At 45.2% G+C, this 27,197-nt stretch overlaps 1 protein-coding gene across 3 annotated transcripts in view; it reads left to right on the top strand.

Annotated features, from left to right (window-relative positions):
- The window catches only part of LOC143776447 (E3 ubiquitin-protein ligase RNF14-like), a 59,503-nt gene that overhangs the window by 18,478 nt on the left and 13,828 nt on the right, over nucleotides 1-27,197 (top strand). For all 3 annotated transcript variants that reach the window (XM_077265851.1, XM_077265853.1, XM_077265852.1), the window contains exon 5: nucleotides 4,200-4,703. In XM_077265851.1, coding sequence (XP_077121966.1) covers nucleotides 4,200-4,703 — 504 coding nt within the window. The remainder of the gene's footprint in view (nucleotides 1-4,199; nucleotides 4,704-27,197) is intronic.

Here is a 27,197-nt window from a genome sequence, read left to right as displayed (position 1 = left end):
AATATACTGTAATAGGGGGCCCTGTGTGCAGAGACTGAGAGGGGAGATATATTGTAGGATAGGTTGAGAGAAGAGATACACTGAAGGAAGGGGTTGTGTGTACAAGAGCTGAGAATAGTTGAGCTGTGTAACCTGTTGCTGAGAAATCAGTGATGTAAAACTGCAAAAGACTCTATGCGTATGGCAAAGGATTATCTTCTAACATGCATCAATAGAGCAGAATTTGCAGGTTCGCAAAAGTGATCTTTCAGCAGAAGGCTGAAGTGATCTTTCTGCAGTGCTGTTGTGGAAAAGAGTTGAACACTGCTATAACCAGCTAGTGATGTAAAACAGCACAGGCAGCTGTACTGATGTTGATGGCAGAAGATAAAATTGGTCAGACATTTTACTGAGCAAGAGCAATACGTGCACAGAGGCATAAGGGGAATTCTGCACTTAGATTAGCTTAACCCCTTACCGATATATGACGTACTGGTGTGTCATATGCTAGCTCCTTGACTTTAGTGCGGACTTGCACGACAAACCCGCATCTTTCCCTTCACATGATGGCTGATATATCAGCCATTATGTGCCTCTAACAGCCACGGATAGAGAGGAGCTACACTTGCCTCTGTTGACCAACCGAGCATGCGGGCTCGTCATTCCACGTGCCTATGATGTGAACATGAGGTGTCGATGGGTTGTCATAACAGCTGGGGGTCTGCTGAAGACCCCCGGGGCTGTCATTACAATCATTCTGTCAAAGCCAGCGTTTAGCTGCTGTTCATAGGAGATCGCGATTTTCTCTATACATACAGTAGCAGTGCTTCTGTACTATTATGTATAGCATAAGCGATAAAACAATTGAAGCTTCTCTAATAAATACAGTAAAAGAAATGCTTTTAAAAATATAAAAACAATTGAAAAATAAAAAATTTCAAATCATCCCCTTTTTGCCCCATTAAAAATAAAACAAAAATATACACATTTGGTATCTGTGTTTGAAAAAGTCTGATGCATCAAAATCTAAAATAAATTAATTTGATTGATAAAATGTCGCAATAGAAAAGAAATCAAAACACCAGAATTCCGTTTTTTGGCCTCCACAACATTGCAATAAAATGCAATAAGAGGTGATCAAAACATCATATCTACCCCAAAATGGTATCAGTAAATTTAAATAGCAGGATAGGAAGCATTGTATATACTCGAGTATAAGCCAAGTTTTCAGCACATTTTTTTTCTGCTGAAAATGCCCCCCTCGGCTTATACTCGAGTGAGGGTCACAGGAGGCAGGAGTCAGCTGCTGTGTCTAAAGCCTGTGCCCGCTGCTAAAGAAATGAATGTTCACTTTGCTGGCAGTGAATATTAATTTCTCTTTAATAGTGGGCACAGTAGTCACAGCCGCTGGCTTCCTACAGTGGTGGGGCGATCACGTGTGCCCGCTACTTAAGGGAATGAATATGCAATGCCCTCCACTCCCAGGGCAGTGAGTATTCATTCCCTTAAGTAGCGGGCACACGTGCTCGTCCCTCCGCTGCAGCTGCTGGCATCGGAACAAGATGCTGCGAGGGAGCATAGGGACAGTAAGTAGGAAAGTTTATATTTTTTTTAATGTTTTTCTGATGGGGCCATGCAAACAAGGATAGGCATGAGGAACCATGCAGACCAGGATAGGGATGAATACTATGCATACCTCGATAGGGATGAGGAGTCATGCATACCAAGATAGGGATGAAGGAGCCATGCATACCAGGGTAAGGATGAGGGGGCCATACATACCAGGACAGGGATGAGGAGACAATGCATACCAGGCTTACACTTGAGTCAATAGGTTTTCCCAGTTACTCGAGTATATATGATAATTGCTGCTCTCTGCGACATACACAAATATTGGTAATAGAATTGTAGGTTTATTGTCAACGTGTTTCAGAGTCTACGGACTCCTTCTTCAGGACAACCAGTGAGAGGTCTCTCACCTGGCCAAAGCAAACCTAATGCTTTGGACTGATGAGAGGCAAACACCATGAAAAATGCAATTCGAATGTATGGTTTGGCTTATCATGTTATTTGGCAAAGCGAGTTACAGGGTCAGTACTTTTAGAGTTACTAAATTTAACTTCAAAAAGGAGCATTGCATGGTCTCCTTACTACAGATTGGCAGTCTCCACAGACAGAAATGGTCCACCTTATTGTTCTTATTAAAATGTGTACATTATAGATACAGACTGAAAGACAGCAAAACAATGAAGGAACACATGTAAAACAAACCAGAATGTGTGTCAAACCTTAAATTCCTCAAAGTACAGGCATACTTTTTCATTTTCCGGGTGTTTGCTTTTGAAGCTGCTTCAGACAATACCATATATTATATAGAGTCTTTACAAACAGAGTGATCTATTTCAAGTGTTTGTTTCTGTTAATGATTATGGCTTACAGCCAATGAAAACCAAAAGTAATTATCTCAGTAAATTAAAATAATTAACAAAAAACACCTGCAAAGGCTTTCAAAGTGTTTAAAAAGGTCACTTAGTCTGTTTCAGTAGGCTCAACAATCATAAGGCCGGGGTCACACTTGCAAGTGTGATGTGTGAAACGCACGTGAGTCTCTCGCATCAATACCCAGCACTGCCACCGGCACTCGGACTGGAGCGTACGGCTGCATGTATTTCTATGCAACTGAACGTTCCGGTCCCGAGTGCTGGGTATTGATGCGAGAGACTTGCACGAGATTCTCGCATCACTCTTGCAAGTGTGATCCCGGCCTAAATTAGAATGATTAACAAAACACCTGCAATGGTTTCCTAAGCATTTAAAACGATCCCTTAGTCTGTTTCAGCAAGGCTCCACAATCATGGGGAAGACTGCTGACTTGACAGATATCCAGAAGGCAGTCATTTACACACTCCACAAGGAGGGTAAGCCACAAAAGGTCATTGCTAAAGAATGTGGCTGTTCACAGAGTGCTGTATCCAAGGATATTAATGGAAAGTTTGTGTGCAAGGAAAACGTGTGGTAGAAAAAGGTGCACATGATTGTTAAGATAAGGCCACTGAAAAATTTGGGGGAGATTCACAAGGCGTGGACTGCTGCTGTAGTCATTGCTTCAAGAGCCACCACACACAGACGTATCCAGGACATGGACTACAAGTGTCGCATTCCTTGTGTCAAGTCACTCATAACCAATAGACAACACAGAAGTGTCTTACCTGGGCCAAGGAGAAAAATAACTGGACTGTTGCTCAGTGGTCCAAGGTTTTGTTTTCAGATGAAAGTAAATTTTGAATTTCATTTGGAAATCAAGGTCCCAGAGTCTGAAGGAAGAGTGGAGAGGCACGCAATCCAAGCTGCTTGAGGTCTAGTGTGGAGTTTCCACAATCAGTGATGGTTTGGGGAGCCATATCATCTGCTGGTGTAGGTGCACTGTGTTTTATCAAGACCAAAGTTAGCGCAGCCTTCTACCAGGAAATTTTAGAGCACTTCACGCTTCCCTCTGCTGACAAGCTTTTTTGGAGATGGAAATTTCATTCTCCAGCATGACTTGGCACCTGTCCACACTGCCAAAAGTACCAATACCTGGTTTAAAATCAACAGTATCACTGTGCATGATTGGCCAGCAAACTCGCCTGACCTTAACTCTATAGAGAATCTATGGGGTATTGTCAAGAGGAAGATGAGACACCAGACCCAACATTGCAGACGAGCCGAAGGCTGATATCAATGCAACGTCGATTTCCATAACACTTCAGCAGTGCTACAGGCTGATTGCCTCCATGCCACGCTGCATTGATGCAAAAGGAGCCCCGGCCAACTATTTAGTGCATTTACTGATGTTATAAAGTGTTCTAATTTACTGAGATAATTACTTTTGGGTTTTCATTGGCTGTAAGCCATAATCATCAACATTAACAGAAATAAACAATTGAAATAGATCACTCTGTTTGTAATGACTCTATATAATACATAAGTTTCACTTTTTGTACTGAAAAACTGAAATAAATTAACTTTTTGATGACATTCTAATTTAGTGAGAAGCACTTGTACATAGGCCAATGCTGCAGAAGAGTAAGTAAAGGGCCTAAAATGGGTGAAAATTATAATGGACAGTGATGGTTTTTTCAAGATTAAAATAATTGGATTTAAACTCTTCATACGTGAATTACAACATTTTTTCTTAACTGTCAAATGTTTTTCAAGGTGTTTGATTTTTATTATTTCAGCTCACTCTGTTGTGTCAGCACTTAGATGATCTATGGGAGGAGAACAGTGGATGTGTTGTCTTGTTCCCATGGATTCAGTTTCTGAAGGAAGAGACACTTGATTACTTGAACATAAAATCTCCATATGAAATTGAGCTGTCTAGCAATGGCTTACAGAACCGTATGGAACCCACTGAAAAGACCCCTGCCGATGGGGTCTTATTGGAAAGAGGATCATCTGATAAACGGGCCATACAGGACGTGCAGTCAGTGTCTGCCCTGGTCAAATACATCTTGGTCTTCAGTGAAGCTCAGGAAAAGAAGGTTTTTGATAGCAAACCGTTCTTGTGCAATATCTGTTTTATGGAGAAGCTGGGCAGTGAGTGCACCCACTTTAAGGACTGCCAGCATGTGTACTGTAACTGCTGTCTCAAAGACTACTTTGAAATCCAGATTAAGGACGGACAAGTTCATGCTCTAAACTGCCCTGAACCAAAGTGCAAATCTGTTGCAACACCAGCTCAGGTAAGTGAAAGATCGTTGAGTCATTTGCCATACAAAATGCCGTAAGTGCAAAAAACCTTTCTACTTCTCACCAAAGTTTTAGTAAGTAAAGGGAACCTGTCACTAAATTCATGCTGCCCAATCCACGGGCTACATAAATCAAAGCCTGGCTGCGCAATTGCACTCAGATATGACTTATTTGAAATACTGTATTGCTTTAGAGAAAACATGGTTTGAAATGGTGACCGGAAACTGTAGCGATGAGATGAGTTTAGTCCGACACAGCCCCTGATGGGCTTCTCCCTGCACCGCTCTACTTCATTAACAAGTCTTTTTATATGTACACAACTAGAGTGCAGCGAAGAGAATTCTGCCACGGGCTGCGCTGAGCTAGTTAGCTTTCCCTATCTCTGGCCGGCTTTTCAAACTGCACGGATAAAACATACCTGGCCTGTGGGCAACATGAATCAATTGACTGGTTCCATTAACCCTTTTACCCCCGAAGGTGGTTTTCATGTTACTGACCGGGCCAATTTTTAAAATTCTGACCACTGTCACTTTATGAGGTAATAACTCGGGAACGCTTCAACGGATCCCGTTGATTCTGACATTATTTTTTCGTGACATTTTGTACTTCCTGACAGTGGTAAAATTTCTTTGATATGACTTGCGTTTATTTGTGGAAAAAAAACGGAAACTTGGCGATAGTTTGGAAAATGTTGCAATTTTTCAACTTTGAATTTTCATGCCCTTAAATCACACACACGTCGCAGAAAATAGTTAATAAATAACGTTCCCCACATGTCTACTTTACATTAACACAATTCTTGAACCTACATTTTTTTTTTTAGTTGGGAAGTTATAAGGGTTAAATGTTGACCAGTGATTTTTCATTTTTCCAGCAAAATTTATAAAACCATTTTTTTTAGGGACCACATCACATTTGAAGTCACTTTGAGGGATCTATATGATAGAAGATACCCAAAAGTGACACCATTCTAAAAACTGCACCCCTCAAGGTGCTCAAAATCACATTCAAGAAGTCTATTAACCCTTTAGGTGCTTCACATGAATTTTTTGAAAAAAAATTAAACATTTAACTTTTGTTTCACAAAATATTGACTTCAGATCCAAATTTTTTTATTTTGACAAGGGTAACAGGAAAAAATGGACCCTAGAATTTGTTGTGCAATTTCTCCTGAGCATGCCGATACTCCATATGAGGGAGAAAACCACTGTTTGGGCGCACGGCAGAGATCAGAAGGGAAGGAGCGCTATTTGACTTTTTGAATGCAAAATTGCTGGAACAATTGACAGATGCCATGTTGTGTTTGGAGAGCCCCTGATGTGCCTAAACAATGAAAATCCCCCACAATTGACACCATTTTGGAAACTAGACCCCTCAGGGAACTGATCGCGATGTGTGGTGAGCACATTGAACCCTCGGGTGCTTCACAGAAGTTTATAACGTTGAGCCGTAAAGATAAAAAATATCAAATTTTCCGAACAAATTTGATTTGAGCACAAAATATTGCATTTTCAGAAGGGTAACAGGAGAAATTGCACCATACAATTTGTTGTGCAATGTCTCCTGAGTACGCCGATACCCAATATGAAGGAAAAACTACTGTTTGGACGCACGGCAGAACTCAGAAGGGAAGGAGCATCATTTGACTTTTTGAATGTAAAATTTCCTGGAATCATTAGTGGACGTCATATCCCATTTGGAGAGCCCCTGATGTGCCTAAACAGTGGAAACCCCCGACAAGAAACTGGAAACTATAACCCTCAAGGAATGTACATAGATACGTGGTGAGCACCTTGAACACCCTCCCCGGTGCTTCACAGAAATTGATAACATTGAGCCGTGAAAGTAAATGTATCACATTTTCTCCCAAAAAAGTTATTTTGGCCCCAAATTTTGCATTTTCATAAGGATAACAGGAGAAACTGCACCATACAGTTTGTTGTGCAATTTCTCCTGAATATGACAAGGGGGGAATACTACTTTTGAGGCACAATGAACAGCTCAGAAGGAAAGAGGCGCTCCATATTGGAGTTTAGATTCTTCTGGAATGGTTTGAGGGTGCCATGTCACATTGGCAGAACCCCTGAGGTACCAGAACAGCAGAAACCCTTATATGTGAGCTCATTTAATAAAACTGCACTCCTAAATAAATTTGTCTAGTAGTGCACTGATCATATTGACACCACATATGCCTCAGAGAATTTTTTACCGCTGAGCGGTGAAGAAAGAATAAATTACATTTTTACCAATAAAATATTGTTTTATCCCCAAGTTTTTAATTTTTCTAAGGGCTAATAGGAATTTTTTTACAACAAACGGAGGTCTATTTTTTCCTGAATGCGCCAATACCCTACATGTAATCGGGAAATATTTTCAGGCACAGTGCAAAGCTCAGAAGGCAAGGAGCGTCAGATTTTACTGTTATGGTTTGCAGGTGCCATGACCCACTGGGAGAGCCCGTGAGGTGCTAGAACAGCAGAACTCCCCATAAGTGACCCTATTTTACAAACTACACCTCTCAATGAATTCATCTAGGTGTGCAGTGATCATATTGACACCACGGGTGTGTCACAGAGTTTTATACCATTGGGCAGTGAATTAAAAATAACTACATTTTTACCACTAAAATTTTGTTTTAGCCCCATATTTTATATTTTCACACAAGAAGTGGGTAAAATTGGCACCAAACTTTGGCCCACAATTTCTACTGAACTTGGCAATACCCCATATGTGGCTTTACAGTACTACTTAGCCATCCAGAGAGACTCCGGAATGGAGCGCAGATTTTCCTAAAACAGTTTGCGGACTCTATAGACAGAGCCCCTAATTGCTAGAAGAGCAGAATTCCTCAAGTAACCCCATTTTGGAAACTATACACCTTGGGGAATTTATCTACAAGTGTAGTGACGATTTTGACTCCATGGGTATTTTCCAGAAACAAGCAGCAATGAATGTTGCCTAGTGAATTTGTAAACTGCTGTTGTAGTGACCAGTACGTTGTAGTCACCAGTATATTATGCCCAGCCCATGCTCTGGAGGCATGCACCCGTAAGTTAGGCGGGCTCTAATCGCTTCAGAAATGCCAAACATGGATGCAATATGTGGTTTAGGTACACTGTGGGGCATTTGGATTTGAGAGCGGAGAATTTGCTGAATTTCTTTTGGGGAGCGAGGAGCCATTTAGCTTTTCCAGAGCCTTTGTGCTATCAGTAGCTTGGAAGCTCCCTATATTTCCGTTAACAGATGACAGACCTGAGTGGGGACTTGCTTTTTTTGTGGATTGAGTTGAAGCTTTTATTGGGAACATTTTACATAACGTTTTGGATGAAAGTACTCTACGGTGACTGCTTACTTTGGGGTTTCTATCTGAATCTCTTAGTGACGTGATTCAGATGAAACCCAGAGGGATCCATTCACTATAATGAGGCAGCAGAGTTAGTCTGGACTCCGTCTGGCCTCTGTTCAGTGGTGTCCTTCTTTCAGAAGTGCACAAAACTGTAGCCGATGGCACTTTTATGCAATTCTAAAAAGGACACCGCCGGATCACAGGTCAGACGGCACCCACAGCGCCTCTATCTGTCTCATTATAGGGAATCTTCAGCCAGAGGTTCTGTCTGAATCACGTATTGCAGAGATTTACACAGAAACCCCAATACTAGCCCTCAGCACAGACCGTACGATAAATGTGCGCCAAGCCTTACTGCGATCTTTGGGAGGCAGAATGAAAAAATCAACAGCAGGTGAAGAATTGGTTTTATTAATTTTTTACACCGTTCCTCATGTGGTATAAGTGATTAGGCGACTTTATTCTTCGGGTTGTTGCGATTACAGCGATGCCAGATGTATATCGGGTTTTTGTGGATGGCTGCTGTCACACACTAAAAGATGCTTTTTTATTGCAAAAAATAGCTTTTGCATCACCATATTTTGAGAGCTATAATTTTTCCATATTTTGGCCCACAGAGTCAAGTGAGGACTTGTTTTTTTTTTTTGCTGGACAAGTTGACGTTTTTATTGTTACCATTTTTGGCCACATGACATTTTTTGATTGCATTTTATTCCGATTTTTGGGAGGCAGAGAGAACAAAAACCAGCAATTCAGGATTTTTATTTTTTTTTGGTGGGGGAGGTTTATGTTATTCCATGTGTGGTAAGATTGATAAGGCAGTTTTAGGGTATGTGCACACGCTGCGGATCCGCAGCGGATTTGACGCTGCGGATCCGCAGCAGTTTTCCCAAAGTTTACAGAACCATGTAAACCTATGGGAAAAAAAAAACCCGCTGTGCACATGCTGTGGAAAAATCCGCGCGGAAACGCAGCGGATTATTTTCCGCAGCATGTCAATTCTTTCTGCGGATTCCGCAGCGGTTTTCAACCTGCACCAATAGGAAAGTGCAGTGGAAAACCCGCAGAGGAATCCGCAGAAGAAACCGCGATAAAATCCGCAGTGAAAACCGCAGTGGTTTTGCACTGCGGATTTCCCCAATCCGCAGCAGAATCCGCAATGTGTGCACATACCCTTATTCTCCGGGTCAGTATGATTACAGTGATACCTCATTTAGATTATACTCACCCAGGGGGGTGGTCCGGTTCGGCTCAGGTCCGATGGGTGTCGCGGTCAAGGTCCGGCGCCTCCTATCTTCATGCGATGACGTCCTCTTCTTCCTGCCGCGGCTGCTGCGCAGGTGTACTTTGTCTGACCTCTTCAGGGCAGAGCAAAGTACTGCAGTGCGCAGGCGCCAGGCCTCTCTGACCTTTCCCGGCGCCTGCGCACTGCAGTACTTTGTTCTGCCCTCAACAGCCGCGGCAGGAAGACAAGAAGAGGACGTCATCGTATGAAGATAGGAGGCGCCGGACCACGACGCCCATCGGACCTAGACCGAAGCGGGGACCGCCCCTGGGTGAGTATAAGATAACCTGTTTTTCTTACCTTTCAGGTTACATCGGGGGCTTATCTACAGCATTACAGAATGCTGTAGATAAGCCCCTGATGCCGGTGGCCTTATATCATATACGATTTTTGGGGGTGATAGATTCCCTTTAAATATTTATTTGTAGATACAATACAATATTTGCTTTGTTTTTTTATTTTTTAGAATTATTTTCAAAAAATGTTTTTACTTTTTTTTTTTTTACCTTAGTCCCACTATGGGGCAATTATTTTTTGCAGGCTGATCGCTTGTACAGCATGGGGATGCAGCAACATCCCCATGCTATAGAAACTGTCAGCTCTGCACTGACAGGGAAAGTTTCTGATCATGCACTGCACGTGATCACCAAGTTTCCTAGCTCTGGTGACCCGGATGTCGTCATGATGACATCGAGTCACCATGGCAACAACCGGGACCCCTGCGGAGTCTCCGATCCAAAGGCAGAGGGGCTGTCATCCCTCTGCCAGCTCCCGCAATGCTGCGATCTCGTTTGATTGCAGCATTTCGGGGGTTAAAGTGCCTGGAGTGGTGCGTGACCGCTCCTGACACTTAGGGGCGGGTGTCAGCTGTCAGAATCCGCTGACACCCGGTGGCGATCGCCCACACACCAACATGGTGGCGGGTGATACCCTCGGCGTAATAATCCGTCCCTTGTTGGATAGACCAAGGTCACATGGATGTCTGATGTCAGAAAGAGGTTAAAAGTAGAGCTTATAAATGTGTACAGAGAAAAATTAATAAATTAAATGAACATTCAGTGTTTGGAAACTGTTAGGCTATGTGGATACGTTGCAGAATTGCCGCCGAAATTTCCGCGGCAATTCTGCAACTCCCTGCCACGGGAAATACGCATGTAGAATTGGCATGCATATTCCCGCTAAACACTAGCGTTTTGCATAGTGTTTGACAAGTGTGACCAACTTTTTACTATTGATGCTGCCTATGCAGCATCAATAGTAAAAAGATCTAATGTTAACCCCTTCCCGACCCATGACGCCACGTAGGCGTCACGAAAACCCGTGCCAATCCGACCCATGACGCCTATGTGGCGTCATGGAATGATCGCGTCCCTGCAGATCGGGTGAAGGGGTTAACTCCTATTTTACCCGATCTGCAGGGAGAGGGGGAGTGGTACTTCACCCCCCCCGTGGCTACGATCGCTCTGATTGGCTGTTGAAAGTGAAACTGCCAATCAGAGCGATTTGTAATATTTCACCTAAAAAACTGGTGAAATATTACAATCCAGCCATGGCCGATGCTGCAATACCATCGGCCATGGCTGGAAATACTGAAGTGACCCCCCCCCCCACACCCACCGATCGCCCCCCAGTCCTCCGTTATGGGGTCCGGTCCCCTCCGTCCGCCTGCCGGCTCCCCCGTCCTCCTGTCCGCTCCCTCCTTGCTCAGATCCACCCCCCCTGTGCTCCGATCACCCCCCCTGTGCTCCGATCCACCCCCCCACCACCCCTTCATACTTACCGATCCTCCCGGTGTCCGTACGTCTCCTCGCTGGGCGCCGCCATCTTCCAAAATGGCGGGCGCATGCTCAGTGCGCCCGCCGAATCTGATTTTGATCGCTGTGGTAGGTTCTGTCACAGCGATCAAAATAAAAAAAATAATAAATAACCCCCCCCCCCCCTTTATCACCCCCATAGGTAGGGACAATAATAAAATAAAGAAATTTTTTTTTTCTTTTTCCACTAGGGTTAGGGTTAGAACTAGGGTTAGAACTAGGGGTAGGGTTAGGGGTAGGGTTAGGGTTACGGGTAGGGTTAGGGGTAGGGTTATGGCATGTGCACACAGAGCGGATCGGCAGCGGATCGGCAGCGGATCGGCCGCGGATCCGCAGCGGATCCGCAGCGGATCGGCCGCGGATCCGCAGCGGATTGGCCGCGGATCCGCAGCGGATTGGCCGCTGCGAATTCGAAGCAGTTTTCCATCAGGTTTACAGTACCATGTACACCTAAGGAAAACCAAATCCGCTGTGCCCATGGTGCGGAAAATTCCGTGCAGAAACGCTGCGTTGTATTTTCCGCAGCATGTCAATTCTTTGTGCGGATTCCGCAGCGTTTTACACCTGTTCCTCAATAGGAATCCGCAGGTGAAATCCGCAAAAAAAACACTGGAAATCTGCTGTAAATCCGCAGGTAAAACGCAGTGCCTTTTACCTGCAGATTTTTCAAAAATCGTGCGGAAAAATCTCACACGAATCCGCAACGTGGGCACAGAGCCTTAGGGTTAGGGTTGGAATTAGAGTTAGGGTTGGAATTAGGGCTAGGGTTTGAAATAGGGTTAAGATTAGGCTTGTGGTTAGGGTTACGGATAGGGTTAGGGGTGTGTTGGGGTTACAGTTGTGGTTAGGGTTGGGATTAGGGTTACGGTTGGGATTAGGGTTAGGATTAGGGTTGGAATTAGGGTTACGGGTGTGTTGCGGTTAGGGTTGTGGTTAGGGGTGTGTTGGGGTTAGGGTTGTGATTAGGGTTATGGCTACAGTTGGGATTAGGATTAGGGGTGTGTTGGGGTTAGTGTTGAAGTTAGAATTGAGGGGTTTCCACTGTTTAGGCACATCAGGGGTCTCCAAACGCAACATGGCGCCACCATTGATTCCAGCCAATCTTGCGTTCAAAAAGTCAAATGGTGCTCCCGCCCTTCCAAGCCCCGATGTGCGCCCAAACAGTGGTTTACCCCCACATTTGGGGTACCAGCGTACTCATGACAAACTGGGCAACAACTGTTGGGGTCCAATTTCTCCTGTTACCCTTGCAAAAATAAAAAATTTCTTGCTACAACATAATTTTTGAGGAAAGAACAATTATTTTTTATTTTCACGGCTCTGTGTTATAAACTTCTGTGAAGCACTTGGGGGTTGAAAGTGCTCACCACACATCTAGATAAGTTCCTTCGGGGGTCTAGTTTCCAAAATGGGGTCACTTGTGGGGTGTTTCTACTGTTTAGGCACATCAGGGGCTCTGCAAATGCAATGTGACGCCCGCAGACCATTCCATCAAAGTCTGCATTTCAAATGTCACTACTTCCCTTCCGAGCCCTGACGTGCGCCCAAACAGTGGTTTACCCCCACATATGGAGTATCAGCGTACTCACAACAAACTGGGCAACAAATATTGGGGTCCAAATTCTCCTGTTACCCTTGTGAAAATAAAAAATTGCTTGCTAAAACATCTTTTTTGAGGAAAGAAAAATGATTTTTTATTTTCACGGCTCTGCGTTGTAAACTTCTATGAAGCACTTGGGGGTTGAACGTGCTCACCACACATCTAGATAAGTTCCTTGGGGGGGGTCTAGTTTCCAAAATGGGGTCACTTGTGGGGGGTTTCTACTGTTTAGGCATATCAGGGGCTCTGCAAACGTAACATGATGCCCGCAGACCATTCCATCAAAGTCTGCATTCCAAAACGTCACTACTTCCCTTCCGAGCCCCGGCATGTGCCCAAACAGTGGTTTACCCCCACATATGGGGTATCAGCGTACTCAGGAGAAACTGGACAACAACTTTTGGGGTCCAATTTCTCCTGTTACTCTTGCAAGAATAAAAAATTCTGGGCTAAAAAAATATTTTTGAGGAAAGGAAACACATTTATTATTTTCACGGCTCTGCGTTATAAACTTCTGTGAAGCACTTGGGGGTTCAAAGTGCTCACCACACATCTAGATAAGTTCCCTTGGGGGTCTAGTTTCCAAAATGGAGTCACTTGTGGGGAGTTCCTATTGTTTAGGCACATCAGGGGCTCTGCAAACGCAACCTGATGCCCGCAGAGCATTCCATCAAAGTCTGCGTTTCAAAACGTCACTACTTCCCTTCCGAACCCCGACGTGTGCCAAAACAGTGGTTTACCCCCACATATGGGGTATCAGCGTACTCAGGAGAAACTGGACAACAACTTTTGGGGCCCAATTTCTCCTGTTACTCTTGCAAAAATAAAAAAATTCTGGGCTGAAAAAATATTTTTGAGGAAAGGAAACACATTTTTTATTTTCACGGCTCTGCGTTATAAACTTCTGTGAAGCACTTGGGGGTTCAAAGTGCTCACCACACATCTAGATTAGTTCCTTGGGAGGTCTAGTTTCCAAAATGGGGTCACTTGTAGGGGAGCTCCAATGTTTAGGCACACAGGGGCTCTCCAAACGCGACATGGTGTCCGCTAACGATTGGAGCTAATTTTCCATTCAAAAAGTCAAATGGCACGCCTCCCCTTCCGAGCCTTGCCGTGCACCCAAACAGTGGTTTACCCCCACATATGAGGTATCGGCATACTCAGGAGAAATTGCCCAACAAAATTTAGGATCCATTTTATCCTGTTGCCCATGTGAAAATGAAAAAATTGAGGCTAAAATAATTTTTTTGTGAAAAAAAAGTACTTTTTCATTTTTACGGATCAATTTGTGAAGCACCTGGGGGTTTAAAGTGCTCACTATGCTTCTAGATAAGTTCCTTGGGGGGTCTAGTTTCCAAAATGTGGTCACTTGTGGGGGAGCTCCAATGTTTAGGCACACGGGGGCTCTCCAAACGCGACATGGTGTCCGCTAAAGATTGGAGCCAATTTTTCATTCAAAAAGTCAAATGGCGCTCCTTCCCTTCCGAGCCCTGCCGTGCGCCCAAACAGTGGTTTAATAAAAAAATTGTTGCTAAAAGATCATTTTTGTGACTAAAAAGTTAAATGTTCATTTTTTACTTCCATGTTGCTTCTGCTGCTGTGAAACACCTGAAGGGTTAATAAACTTCTTGAGTGTGGTTTTGAGCACCTTGAGGGGTGCAGTTTTTAGAATGGTGTCACTTTTGGGTATTTTCAGCCATATAGAACCCTCAAAATGACTTCAAATGTGAGGTGGTCCCTAAAAAAAATGGTTTTGTAAATTTTGTTGTAAAAATGAGATCACTGGTTAAATTTTAACCCTTATAACTTCCTAGCAAAAAAAAAAAATTGTTTCCAAAATTGTGCTGATGTAAAGTAGACATGTGGGAAACGTTATTTATTAACTATTTTGTGTCACATAACTCTCTGGTTTAACAGAATAAAAATTCAAAATGTGAAAATTGCGAAATTTTCAAATTTTTGGCCAAATTTCCGTTTTTTTCACAAATAAACTCAGAAATTATCGACCTAAATTTACCACTAACATGAAGCCCAATATGTCACGAAAAAACAATCTCAGAATCGCTAGGATCCGTTGAAGCGTTTCTGAGTTATTACCTCATAAAGGGACACTGGTCAGAATTGCAAAAAACGGCAAGGTCATTAAGGCCAAAATAGGCTGGGTCATGAAGGGGTTAAAAATAATAATAAAAAAAAAATCATGATATTCTCACCTTCCGACGGCCCCAGCAGCCTTCCCACTCCTCGTGATGCTCCCGGCAGCTCCCGTTCCCAGTAATGCCTCGCGACAGTGACCCCAGATGATGTAGCATCACGCGAGACCGCTACATCATCACAGGTCATTGTCGCAAGGCATTACTGGGAACGGGAGCATCGCGAGGAGTGGGAAGACTGCGGGGGCCGTCGGAAGGTAAGAATATCACGATTTTTTTTTTTATTATTATTTTTTTATTTTTACAGGTATATGGTTCCCAGGGCCTGGAGGAGAGTCTCCTCTCCTCCACCCTGGGTACCAACCGCACATGATCCACTTACTTCCCGCATGGTGGGCAAAGCCCCATGCGGGAAGTAAGCGGATCAGTGCATTCCTATGTGTGCGGAATCACTGCGATTCCGCACAAAGAATGAACATGCTGCGTTTTTTCCGGAATGCGATTCCGCCGCTGAAAAAAAACGCAGCATGTGCGCAAAAAATGCGGAATGCATTAAAGATGATGGGATGTAAGTGGGTTTTTTTAGCAGAAAACGGCCGAAAAAAATGCTAAAAAAACGCTAAAAATCCTGAACGTGTGCACATATCCTTAGGCTTTCCTTCATGATTTGGCAACTTGCAGCATCCGTGAGGAATTATAAACTGTTGGCCACATCAAGTTTGTGTTTTTAGATCCTAATGCTTGCATATCACAAAATGGAAAAAAATAGAAAGTAAAATATGCACCATAACAAAAACAAGGCCTCATTCAGTCATTTTGACACGCAATAAGAAAGGTTTAGAATCCAGAATGTCAAACTGCGAAAAATGTAAAAAGGTAAAATAAACCACTTTCGTTAAGTTTAGACACATTAGTCTTAACTAGGGTTGAGCGAAACGGGTCGATCATTTTCAAAAGTCGCCGACTTTTGGCTAAGTCGGCGTCTCATGAAACCCGATCCGACCCCTGTGCTTGTCGGCCATGCGGTACGCGACTTTCGCGCCAAAGTCGCGTTTCAATGACGCGAAAAGCGCCATTTCTCAGCCAATGAAGGTGAACGCAGAGTGTGGGCAGCGTGATGACATAGATCCTGGTCCCCACCATCTTAGAGAAGGGCATTGCAGTGATTGGCTTGCTGTCTGCGACGTCACAGGGGCTATAAAGGGGCGTTCCCGCCGACCGCCATCTTACTGCTGCTGATCTGAGCTTAGGGACAGGTTGCTGCCGCTTCGTCAGAAGCAGGGAGAGCGTTAGGCAGGGTCCACTAACCACCAAACCGCTTGTGCTGCAGCGATTTCCACTGTCCAACACCACCTTCGGTGTGCAGGAACAGTGGAAGCTATTTTTTTTTTTTTTTCCCCTCAGCGCTGTAGCTCATTGGGCTGCCCTAGAAGGCTCCGTGATAGCTGTATTGCTGTGTGTACGCCACTGTGGAAACCAACTGCTTTTTTCAAAGCACATATCCTCTTGTTCCTTCCTTTCTGCACAGCTATCTTTTTTGTTTGTCCACACTTTTTATTTAATTTGTGCATCAGTCCACTCCTATTGCTGCCTGCCATACCTGGCTTACATTACTGCAGGGAGATAGTAATTGTAGGACAGTTTTTTTTTTTTTGTTTTTTTTGTGGGAGATTAAGATTGGCATTTCTGCTACAGTGCCATCCCTGTGTGTGCCATCTCTCACTGAGTGGGCCATAGAAAGCCTATTTATTTTTTCCGTGATTTGTGTTCTAAATTCTACCTCAACACAAAAACACTACATCAATCAGTGGGAGAAAAATATTGGCCTCAGTCAGGGCTTGTGTGCCACTGCTGTGTGTGCTATCTCTCATTCAGTGGGCTATAGCAAGCCTATTTTTTTTTTTTTTTTTTTTTAATATTATTTGGTTTCTAAAGTCTCCCTGAAAAAAAAAAAAAAACCTAAAAAAACAGTGGGAGAGTAATATTGCCCTTTCAGCTTGTGTGCCAGTCTTGACTCCTGGGTGTGCCACCTCTCTCCCTCTCATTCAGTGGGCCATAGAAAGCCTATTTATTTTTTTTTTTAAATATTATTGGGTTTCTAAAGTCTCCCTTAAAAAACAAAAAATACATAAAAAAACAGTGGGAGAGTAATATTGCCCTTTCAGCTTGTGTGCGAGTCTTGACTCCTGGGTGTGCCACCTCTCTCTCTCATTCAGTGGGCCATAGAAAGGCTATTTTTTTTTTGGTTTTTTTAATATTATTTGGTTTCTAAAGTCTCCCTGAAAAAAAAAAAAGAAAACATACAAAAAACAGTGGGAGAGTAATATTGCCCTTTCAGCTTGTGTGCCAGTCTTGACTCCTGGGTGTGCCACCTCTCTCCCTTTCATTCAGTGGGCCATAGAAAGCCTATTTATTTTTTTTTTTAAATATTATTGGGTTTCTAAAGTCTCCCTTAAAAAACAAAAAATACATAAAAAAACAGTGGGAGAGTAATATTGCCCTTTCAGCTTGTGTGCCAGTCTTGACTCCTGGGTGTGCCACCTCTCTCTCTCATTCAGTGGGCCATAGAAAGCATTTTTTTTTTTTTGTTTTTTTAATATTATTTGGTTTCTAAAGTCTCCCTGAAAAAAAAAAAAAAAAACATACAAAAAACAGTGGGAGAGTAATATTGCCCTTTCAGCTTGTGTGCCAGTCTTGACTCCTGGGTGTGCCACCTCTCTCCCTTTCATTCAGTGGGCCATAGAAAGCCTATTTATTTTTTTTTTTTAAATATTATTGGGTTTCTAAAGTCTCCCTTAAAAAACAAAAAATACATAAAAAAACAGTGGGAGAGTAATATTGCCCTTTCAGCTTGTGTGCCAGTCTTGACTCCTGGGTGTGCCACCTCTCTCTCTCATTCAGTGGGCCATAGAAAGCATTTTTTTTTTTTTTTTTTTAATATTATTTGGTTTCTAAAGTCTCCCTGAGAAAAAAAAAAATAAATTAGGTGGGAGATTAATATTGACATTAGTGCTTGAGTGACAGTCCTGCGTGTGTGTCATCTCTGTGATTTTGTGCCACAGAAAACAGAGTGTGTAACATTGTGCCTGATTTTCCTTGTGGTCTCACCAACCTGTTAAGGGATATTGAAATCATACTGAAGTTATAGCTCACCGTGTAAGTTGTTTGACAGCAACAAATAAAGTTACTTTGGTTAAGATTTTAAAACAATGAGGAAGTCTGGTGCAAGAGGTCGTCGTGGGCGTTCATTGTCAGCTGGTAATGATGGTAGTGGTAGTGGAGCATCAGGTGGTCGTGGGGATAAAAATATTCCACCTAAGTCTGGAGCTGTGGAGCCAGTTTCGTCGTCAGGCTACACAAGGCCTCGAACGCTCTCTTTTCTGGGAGTAGGAAAACCGCTTTTAAAGGCGGAGCAGCAACAGCAGCAAGTTTTGGCTTACATTGCAGACTCAGCCTCTAGCTCTTTTGCCTCCTCTTCCGAAACTGGTAAATGTAAAAGCAGCGCGTCGCTTGTGGATGTTCACGGTCAGGGACAAGTCGCTTCCTTGTGCTCCTCAGCAAAAACTACAACAAGAGAGAAGGATGCAGCAGGCGACACAACGGGTCACTCCATGGAGCTCTTTACACATACCGTCCCTGGCTTAGAAAGTGAAACATTTAACAGGCCATGCCCATTACAAGTATATTCTGACATGGAGTGCACTGATGCACAGCCACAGCCAGAGTACTATGCTGCTCCTTTGACTCAGACCACCACATTGCCCTCTCAGGGTACAGATCCACAATCAGACCCTGATGAGACTATGTTGCCCCGCCACGAACGCTATACCACCGACCGACACAGTGACACAGACGAAGTTGCACACGAGCTCGAAGAGGAGGTAATAGATGACCCAGTTATTGACCCCGATTGGCAGCCATTGGGGGAACAGGGTGCAGGCGGCAGTAGTTCAGAATCGGAGGTGGAGGAGGGGCCGCAGCAGGCATCAACATCGCAACAGGTTCCATCTGCCGGGCCCGTATCTGGCCCAAAACGCGTGTCAAAGCCAAAACCTGTTGGAGCACAGCGTTGCCATCCGGTTAAAGCTCAGTCTGCAATCCCTGAAAAGGGATCCGAGTCTAGGAAGAGTGCAGTCTGGCATTTTTTTAAACAACATCCAACTGATCAGCGCAAAGTCATCTGTCAAAAATGTTCAACTAGCTTAAGCAGAGGTCAGAATCTGAAAAGTCTAAATACTAGTTGCATGCATAGACACTTAACCACCATGCATTTTCAAGCCTGGACTAACTACCAAACGTCCCTCAAGGTTGTAGCACCCTCGGCCAATGAAGCTAGTCAGCAACGCAACATCCCTTCCGTCACTGTAAGGCCACCATTTTCCGCACCACCGGCAGTATCTGTGCAGGTTTCTTTGCCAGCCAAAAGCAGTCAGGGTCAGGGAATCACCAGTTTTGTAGGAGGAAATATTGCATCTAGGGCACCGGCGGAAACAATACCGTCTCCAACCGTCTCTCAGTCTGCCATGTACACCGGCACACCCGAAAGTTCCACGATCTTCAGCTCTCCAGTCCAGCTCACCCTACATGAGACTCTGGTTAGAAAAAGGAAGTACTTATCCTCGCATCCGCGTACACAGTGTTTTAACGCCCACATAGCTAGACTAATCTCGTTAGAGATGATGCCCTACCGGTTAGTTGAAAGCGAAGCTTTCAAAGCCCTGATGGAGTACGCTGAACCACGATACGAGCTACCCAGTCGACACTTTTTTTCCAGAAAAGCCATCCCAGCCCTGCACCAGCATGTTAAACAGCGCATCGTCCATGCACTCAGGCAATCTGTGAGTACAAAGGTGCACCTGACTACAGATGCATGGACCAGTAGGCATGGCCAGGGACGTTATGTGTCCATCACGGCACACTGGGTGAATGTGGTGGATGCAGGGTCCACAGGCGACATCAATTTAGGGACAGTTGTGCCTAGCCCACGGTCTAGGAAACAGTTGGCTGTAGGCGTTCGCACCCCCTCCTCCTCCTCCTCCTCGTCCTCCTGCAGAAGCTACAGCTCTTCCACAGAACGCAGTCTGCCAACCACTCCATCGGCAGATGACACTGTTGCACACCAGTTGTCCCATTATGGGCCAGCTACTGCCAAGCGTCAGCAGGCTGTATTGGCTATGAAGTGCTTGGGCGACAACAGACACACCGCGGAAGTTCTGTCCGAGTTCTTGCAACAAGAAACACAGTCGTGGCTGGGCACAGTAGATCTTGAGGCAGGCAAGGTAGTGAGTGATAACGGAAGGAATTTCATGGCTGCCATCTCCCTTTCCCAACTGAAACACATTCCTTGCCTGGCTCACACCTTAAACCTGGTGGTGCAGTGCTTATTGAAAACTTATCCTGGGTTCTCCGACCTGCTCCTCAAAGTGCGTGCACTTTGCTCACATATCCGACGTTCGCCTGTACACGCCAGCCGTATGCAGACCTATCAGCGGTCTTTGAACCTTCCCCAGCATCGCCTAATCATAGACGTTGCAACAAGGTGGAACTCAACACTGCACATGCTTCAGAGACTGTGCGAACAGAGGCGTGCTGTTATTTATTTGTGGGAGGATACACGGGCAGGCAGTAGGATGGCAGACATGGAGTTGTCAGGTGTGCAGTGGTCTAAGATACAAGACATGTGTCAAGTCCTTCAGTGTTTTGAGGAATGCACACGGCTGGTTAGTGCAGACAACGCCGTAATAAGCATGAGCATCCCCCTAATGCGTCTGCTGATGCAAAGTTTGACGCACATAAAGGAGCAGGCGTCTGCACCAGAGGAAGAGGAAAGCCTTGATGACAGTCAGCCATTGTCTGGTCAGGGCAGTGTACAGGACGAGGTAGCGGGCGAAGAGGAGGTGGAGGACGAGGAGGATGATGGGGATGAGTATATTTTTAATGCCGAACCTTTCCCGGGGGCACAGGAAATTGGTTGCGTGTCACGGCCGGGTTCTGGTTTTTTGAGGGACACAAGTGACGTAGATTTGCCTGCAACTGCCCCTCAACCAATCACAACCGGAGATTTGACAACTGGAACTTTGGCCCACATGGCGGATTATGCCTTACGTATCCTAAAAAGGGACACACGCATTACGAAAATGATGAACGATGACGATTACTGGTTGGCCTGCCTCCTTGATCCACGCTATAAAGGCAAATTGCAAAATATTATGCCACATGAGAACTTGGAACTAATATTAGCAACCAAACAATCAACTCTTGTTGACCGTTTGCTTCAGGCATTCCCAGCACACAGCGCACGTGATCGTTCTCACACGAGCTCCAGGGGGCAGCAGACTAGGAGTGTTAGGGGTGCACACATCAGAAGTGGCGTTGGACAGAGGGGTTTTCTGACCAGGTTGTGGAGTGATTTTGCTATGACCGCAGACAGGACAGGTACTGCTGCATCAATTGAAAGTGACAGGAGACAACATTTGTCCAGTATGGTTACTAACTATTTTTCATCCCTTATCGATGTTCTCCCTCAACCGTCATTCCCATTTGATTACTGGGCCTCCAAATTAGACACCTGGCCAGAATTGGCAGAATATGCATTGCAGGAGCTTGCTTGCCCGGCAGCAAGTGTCCTATCAGAAAGAGTATTCAGTGCTGCAGGTTCAATATTAACCGAAAAAAGGACTCGTCTGGCTACCCAAAATGTTGACGATCTAACATTCATTAAAATGAACCACAACTGGATTTCGAAATCTTTTGCCCCACCTTGCCCGGCCGACACCTAGCTTTCCTATGAAAAGCTCTTGCCTGTGAATTACTTTTCTAATGTCTAATTTGCTGCAGCTGATTGTACAGCATACGACATGTTTACACCTCCCTAAATGGCAAAACTCCCCACACGGGGCCGTGGTATCGCGACTTGGCGCAAGCACCCGTGAGACTGCTGTTTGTCTGAAGAGGTGGGTGTGCTCGCTTTTGGTTGACGGCATTGCTACTGGGTCCCTCATAGTACAATGTAGTGTCTCTGGCGGTGGTGGTGCGCACCCAACATCAGACACACCGTTGTAACATGAGGGGCCCTGGGGCGGTCCCGCCGGCCTCAAGAGAGTTCCCCCCTACCCCAGCTCAAAATGTGCTCTACCACGTGCAAAATTATGTCGCACAGCTCCACCAATCTTTAGTCTATTCGCTGACATCATTCAATGTCTGGCACTGACAATACAAATTTGTAGACATCTATGATGCAACTTAAAGTAGTCTGTGTCTGTGTCCTATATTGGCACCATTAAATAGTTACTGCCAAATTACTATGTCAGAAACTCAGCAGATGAGCCCACCCCTGTACCTAAGTATGCCACCTTTTTTTTTGTTTTGGTTGTTTTGCGAGACATTAACATCTATTTATATTTTGGGAGTACTGGGACAGACACTCCTTGCACTACTCCTCCACTCACCACCAAGCTGCCCGTGTATCCATGTAACCGCTGTAAAACTGCCATGAGCCTATTGTTTGTTATTTTTGGCCTTTGAAGCCTGTCTGCGGTCCCTCCTTCCACTAGTCCTCCACTGGCCAGACCACTGCTGCCCGTGTACCCCTGGAACCAATTATAAAGTGCCTACAGCCAGCCCATTTTTTTATGTTAGGCCTTTGAAGCCTGTCTGCGGTCCCTCCTTCCACTAGTCCTCCACTGGCCAGACCACTGCTGCCCGTGTACCCCTGGAACCAATTATAAAGTGCCTACAGCCAGCCCATTTTTTTATGTTAGGCCTTTGAAGCCTGTCTGCGGTCCCTCCTTCCACTAGTCCTCCACTGACCAGACCACTGCTGCCCGTGTACCCCTGGAACCAATTATAAAGTGCCTACAGCCAGCCCATTTTTTTATGTTAGGCCTTTGAAGCCTGTCTGCGGTCCCTCCTTCCACTAGTCCTCCACTGGCCAGACCACTGCTGCCCGTGTACCCCTGGAACCAATTATAAAGTGCCTACAGCCAGCCCATTTTTTTATGTTAGGCCTTTGAAGCCTGTCTGCGGTCCCTCCTTCCACTAGTCCTCCACTGACCAGACCACTGCTGCCCGTGTACCCCTGGAACCAATTATAAAGTGCCTACAGCCAGCCCATTTTTTTATGTTAGGCCTTTGAAGCCTGTCTGCGGTCCCTCCTTCCACTAGTCCTCCACTGGCCAGACCACTGCTGCCCGTGTACCCCTGGAACCAATTATAAAGTGCCTACAGCCAGCCCATTTTTTTATGTTAGGCCTTTGAAGCCTGTCTGCGGTCCCTCCTTCCACTAGTCCTCCACTGGCCAGACCACTGCTGCCCGTGTACCCCTGGAACCAATTATAAAGTGCCTACAGCCAGCCCATTTTTTTATGTTAGGCCTTTGAAGCCTGTCTGCGGTCCCTCCTTCCACTAGTCCTCCACTGACCAGACCACTGCTGCCCGTGTACCCCTGGAACCAATTATAAAGTGCCTACAGCCAGCCCATTTTTTTATGTTAGGCCTTTGAAGCCTGTCTGCGGTCCCTCCTTCCACTAGTCCTCCACTGGCCAGACCACTGCTGCCCGTGTACCCCTGGAACCAATTATAAAGTGCCTACAGCCAGCCCATTTTTTTATGTTAGGCCTTTGAAGCCTGTCTGCGGTCCCTCCTTCCACTAGTCCTCCACTGGCCAGACCACTGCTGCCCGTGTACCCCTGGAACCAATTATAAAGTGCCTACAGCCAGCCCATTTTCTTATGTTAGGCCTTTGAAGCCTGTCTGCGGTCCCTACTTTAAATACTCCTCCACTGACCACCAAGCTGCCTGCCCGTGTATCCATGTAACCGCTGTAAAACTGCCATGAGCCTATTGTTTGTTATTTTAGGCCTTTGATAGCCTGTCTGCGGTCCCTACTTTAAATACTCCTCCACTGACCACCAAGCTGCCTGCCCGTGTATCCATGTAACCGCTGTAAAACTGCCATGAGCCTATTGTTTGTTATTTTAGGCCTTTGAAGCCTGTCTGCGGTCCCTCCTTCCACTAGTCCTCCACTGACCAGACCACTGCTGCCCGTGTACCCCTGGAACCAATTATAAAGTGCCTACAGCCAGCCCATTTTCTTATGTTAGGCCTTTGAAGCCTGTCTGCGGTCCCTACTTTAAATACTCCTCCACTGACCACCAAGCTGCCTGCCCGTGTATCCATGTAACCGCTGTAAAACTGCCATGAGCCTATTGTTTGTTATTTTAGGCCTTTGATAGCCTGTCTGCGGTCCCTACTTTAAATACTCCTCCACTGACCACCAAGCTGCCTGCCCGTGTATCCATGTAACCGCTGTAAAACTGCCATGAGCCTATTGTTTGTTATTTTAGGCCTTTGAAGCCTGTCTGCGGTCCCTCCTTCCACTAGTCCTCCACTGACCAGACCACTGCTGCCCGTGTACCCCTGGAACCAATTATAAAGTGCCTACAGCCAGCCCATTTTCTTATGTTAGGCCTTTGAAGCCTGTCTGCGGTCCCTACTTTAAATACTCCTCCACTGACCACCAAGCTGCCTGCCCGTGTATCCATGTAACCGCTGTAAAACTGCCATGAGCCTATTGTTTGTTATTTTAGGCCTTTGATAGCCTGTCTGCGGTCCCTACTTTAAATACTCCTCCACTGACCACCAAGCTGCCTGCCCGTGTATCCATGTAACCGCTGTAAAACTGCCATGAGCCTATTGTTTGTTATTTTAGGCCTTTGAAGCCTGTCTGCGGTCCCTCCTTCCACTAGTCCTCCACTGACCAGACCACTGCTGCCCGTGTACCCCTGGAACCAATTATAAAGTGCCTACAGCCAGCCCATTTTTTTATGTTAGGCCTTTGAAGCCTGTCTGCGGTCCCTCCTTCCACTAGTCCTCCACTGGCCAGACCACTGCTGCCCGTGTACCCCTGGAACCAATTATAAAGTGCCTACAGCCAGCCCATTTTCTTATGTTAGGCCTTTGAAGCCTGTCTGCGGTCCCTACTTTAAATACTCCTCCACTCACCACCAAGCTGCCTGCCCGTCTATCCATGTAACCGCTGTAAAACTGCAATGAGCCTATTGTTTGTTATTTTAGGCCTTTGATAGCCTGTCTGCGGCCCCTACTTGCAATACTCCTCCACTGACCACAATGCTGCCTGGAGTGCCTGCCTGTGTATCCATGTAACCGATGTAAAACTGCCATGACTGCCTACTGTTTGTTATTTTAGGCCTTTGATAGCCTGTCTGCAGCCCCTACTTGCAATACTCCTCCACTGACCACACCAATGCTGCCCGTGTACCCCTGAAACCTATTTAAAAGTTCATAGAGCCTAGTTATATATTTTATTTACTATTAATAAGGCCATGATGGACTACGCTGTACCACGCTACAAGCTAACCAGTCGACACTTCTTTTGCGAAAAAAGCCATCCCAACCCTCCACCAGCATGTAGAAGACCGCATTGTCCATGCACTCTGGCAATCTGTGAGTACAAAGGTGCACCTGACAACAGACGCATGGACCTGTAGGCATGGCCACGGAAGATTACGTGTCCATTACGGCGCAATGGGTTAATGTGGTGGATGCATGGTCCACAGGGGACAGCCTACTAAGTCTGTCTGCAGTCCCTAATTCAAATTGTCCTCCACTGTCTAAATCGGAGCTTCCACCTTCTGGCTTTCGGCCTATAGTATCAGAAATTAAACTGCATTTGGCCTTCAACTTTGGTTAGGGCCTACTAACGGCTTCTGCCCCTGCCTGGTGTTGCCCTCAACTAAATAAAGCTGAGCTTCAACCTTCCGGCTCTCATTAAGTGGTTTTAAAAAAAAAAAAATGGTGGTTAGGGCCTACTAACGGCTTCTGCCCCTGCCTGGTGTTGCCCTCAACTAAATAAAGCTGAGCTTCAACCTTCTGCTCCAAATTACCATTTTAAAAAATGCAATAATCTTTTCCGGCCTACTAAAGGTGTCTGTCTGTGTGCCCCTGCCTGGTGTTGCCCTCAACTAAATAAAGCTGAGCTTCAACCTTCTGCTCCAAATTACCATTTTGAAAAATGCAATAGGCTTTTCCGGCCTACTAAAGGTGTCTGTCTGTGTGCCCCTGCCTGGTGTTGTCCTCAACTAAATAAAGCTGAGCTTCAACCTTCTGCTCCAAATTACCATTTTAAAAAATGCAATAGGCTTTTCCGGCCTACTAAAGGTGTCTGTCTGTGTGCCCCTGCCTGGTGTTGTCCTCAACTAAATAAAGCTGAGCTTCAACCTTCTGCTCCAAATTACCATTTTAAAAAATGCAATAGGCTTTTCCGGCCTACTAAAGGTGTCTGTCTGTGTGCCCCTGCCTGGTGTTGTCCTCAACTAAATAAAGCTGAGCTTCAACCTTCCGGCTCTCATTAAGTGGTTTTAAAAAAAAAAATGGTGGTTAGGGCCTACTAACGGCTTCTGCCCCTCCCTGGTGTTGTCCTCAACTAAATAAAGCTGAGCTTCAACCTTCTGCTCCAAATTACCATTTTAAAAAATGCAATAGGCTTTTCCGGCCTACTAAAGGTGTCTGTCTGTGTGCCCCTGCCTGGTGTTGCCCTCAACTAAATAAAGCTGAGCTTCAACCTTCTGGCTCTCATTAAGTGGTTTTAAAAAAAAAAAATGGTGGTTAGGGCCTACTAACGGCTTCTGCCCCTGCCTGGTGTTGCCCTCAACTAAATAAAGCTGAGCTTCAACCTTCTGCTCCAAATTACCATTTTAAAAAATGCAATAATCTTTTCCGGCCTACTAAAGGTGTCTGTCTGTGTGCCCCTGCCTGGTGTTGCCCTCAACTAAATAAAGCTGAGCTTCAACCTTCTGCTCCAAATTACCATTTTGAAAAATGCAATAGGCTTTTCCGGCCTACTAAAGGTGTCTGTCTGTGTGCCCCTGCCTGGTGTTGTCCTCAACTAAATAAAGCTGAGCTTCAACCTTCCGGCTCTCATTAAGTGGTTTTAAAAAAAAAAAATGGTGGTTAGGGCCTACTAACGGCTTCTGCCCCTCCCTGGTGTTGCCCTCAACTAAATAAAGCTGAGCTTCAACCTTCTGCTCCAAATTACCATTTTAAAAAATGCAATAGGCTTTTCCGGCCTACTAAAGGTGTCTGTCTGTGTGCCCCTGCCTGGTGTTGCCCTCAACTAAATAAAGCTGAGCTTCAACCTTCTGCTCCAAATTACCATTTTAAAAAATGCAATAGGCTTTTCCGGCCTACTAAAGGTGTCTGCCCCTCCCTGGTGTTGTCCTCAACTGAACAAAGCTGAGCTTCCACATTCTGGCTTTCGCCCTATACTATC

This window comes from Ranitomeya variabilis, chromosome 5, assembly GCF_051348905.1.
Source record: "Ranitomeya variabilis isolate aRanVar5 chromosome 5, aRanVar5.hap1, whole genome shotgun sequence".
Taxonomy (NCBI): Eukaryota; Metazoa; Chordata; class Amphibia; order Anura; family Dendrobatidae; genus Ranitomeya; species Ranitomeya variabilis.
This window is presented reverse-complemented; position numbering and strand designations above follow the sequence as displayed.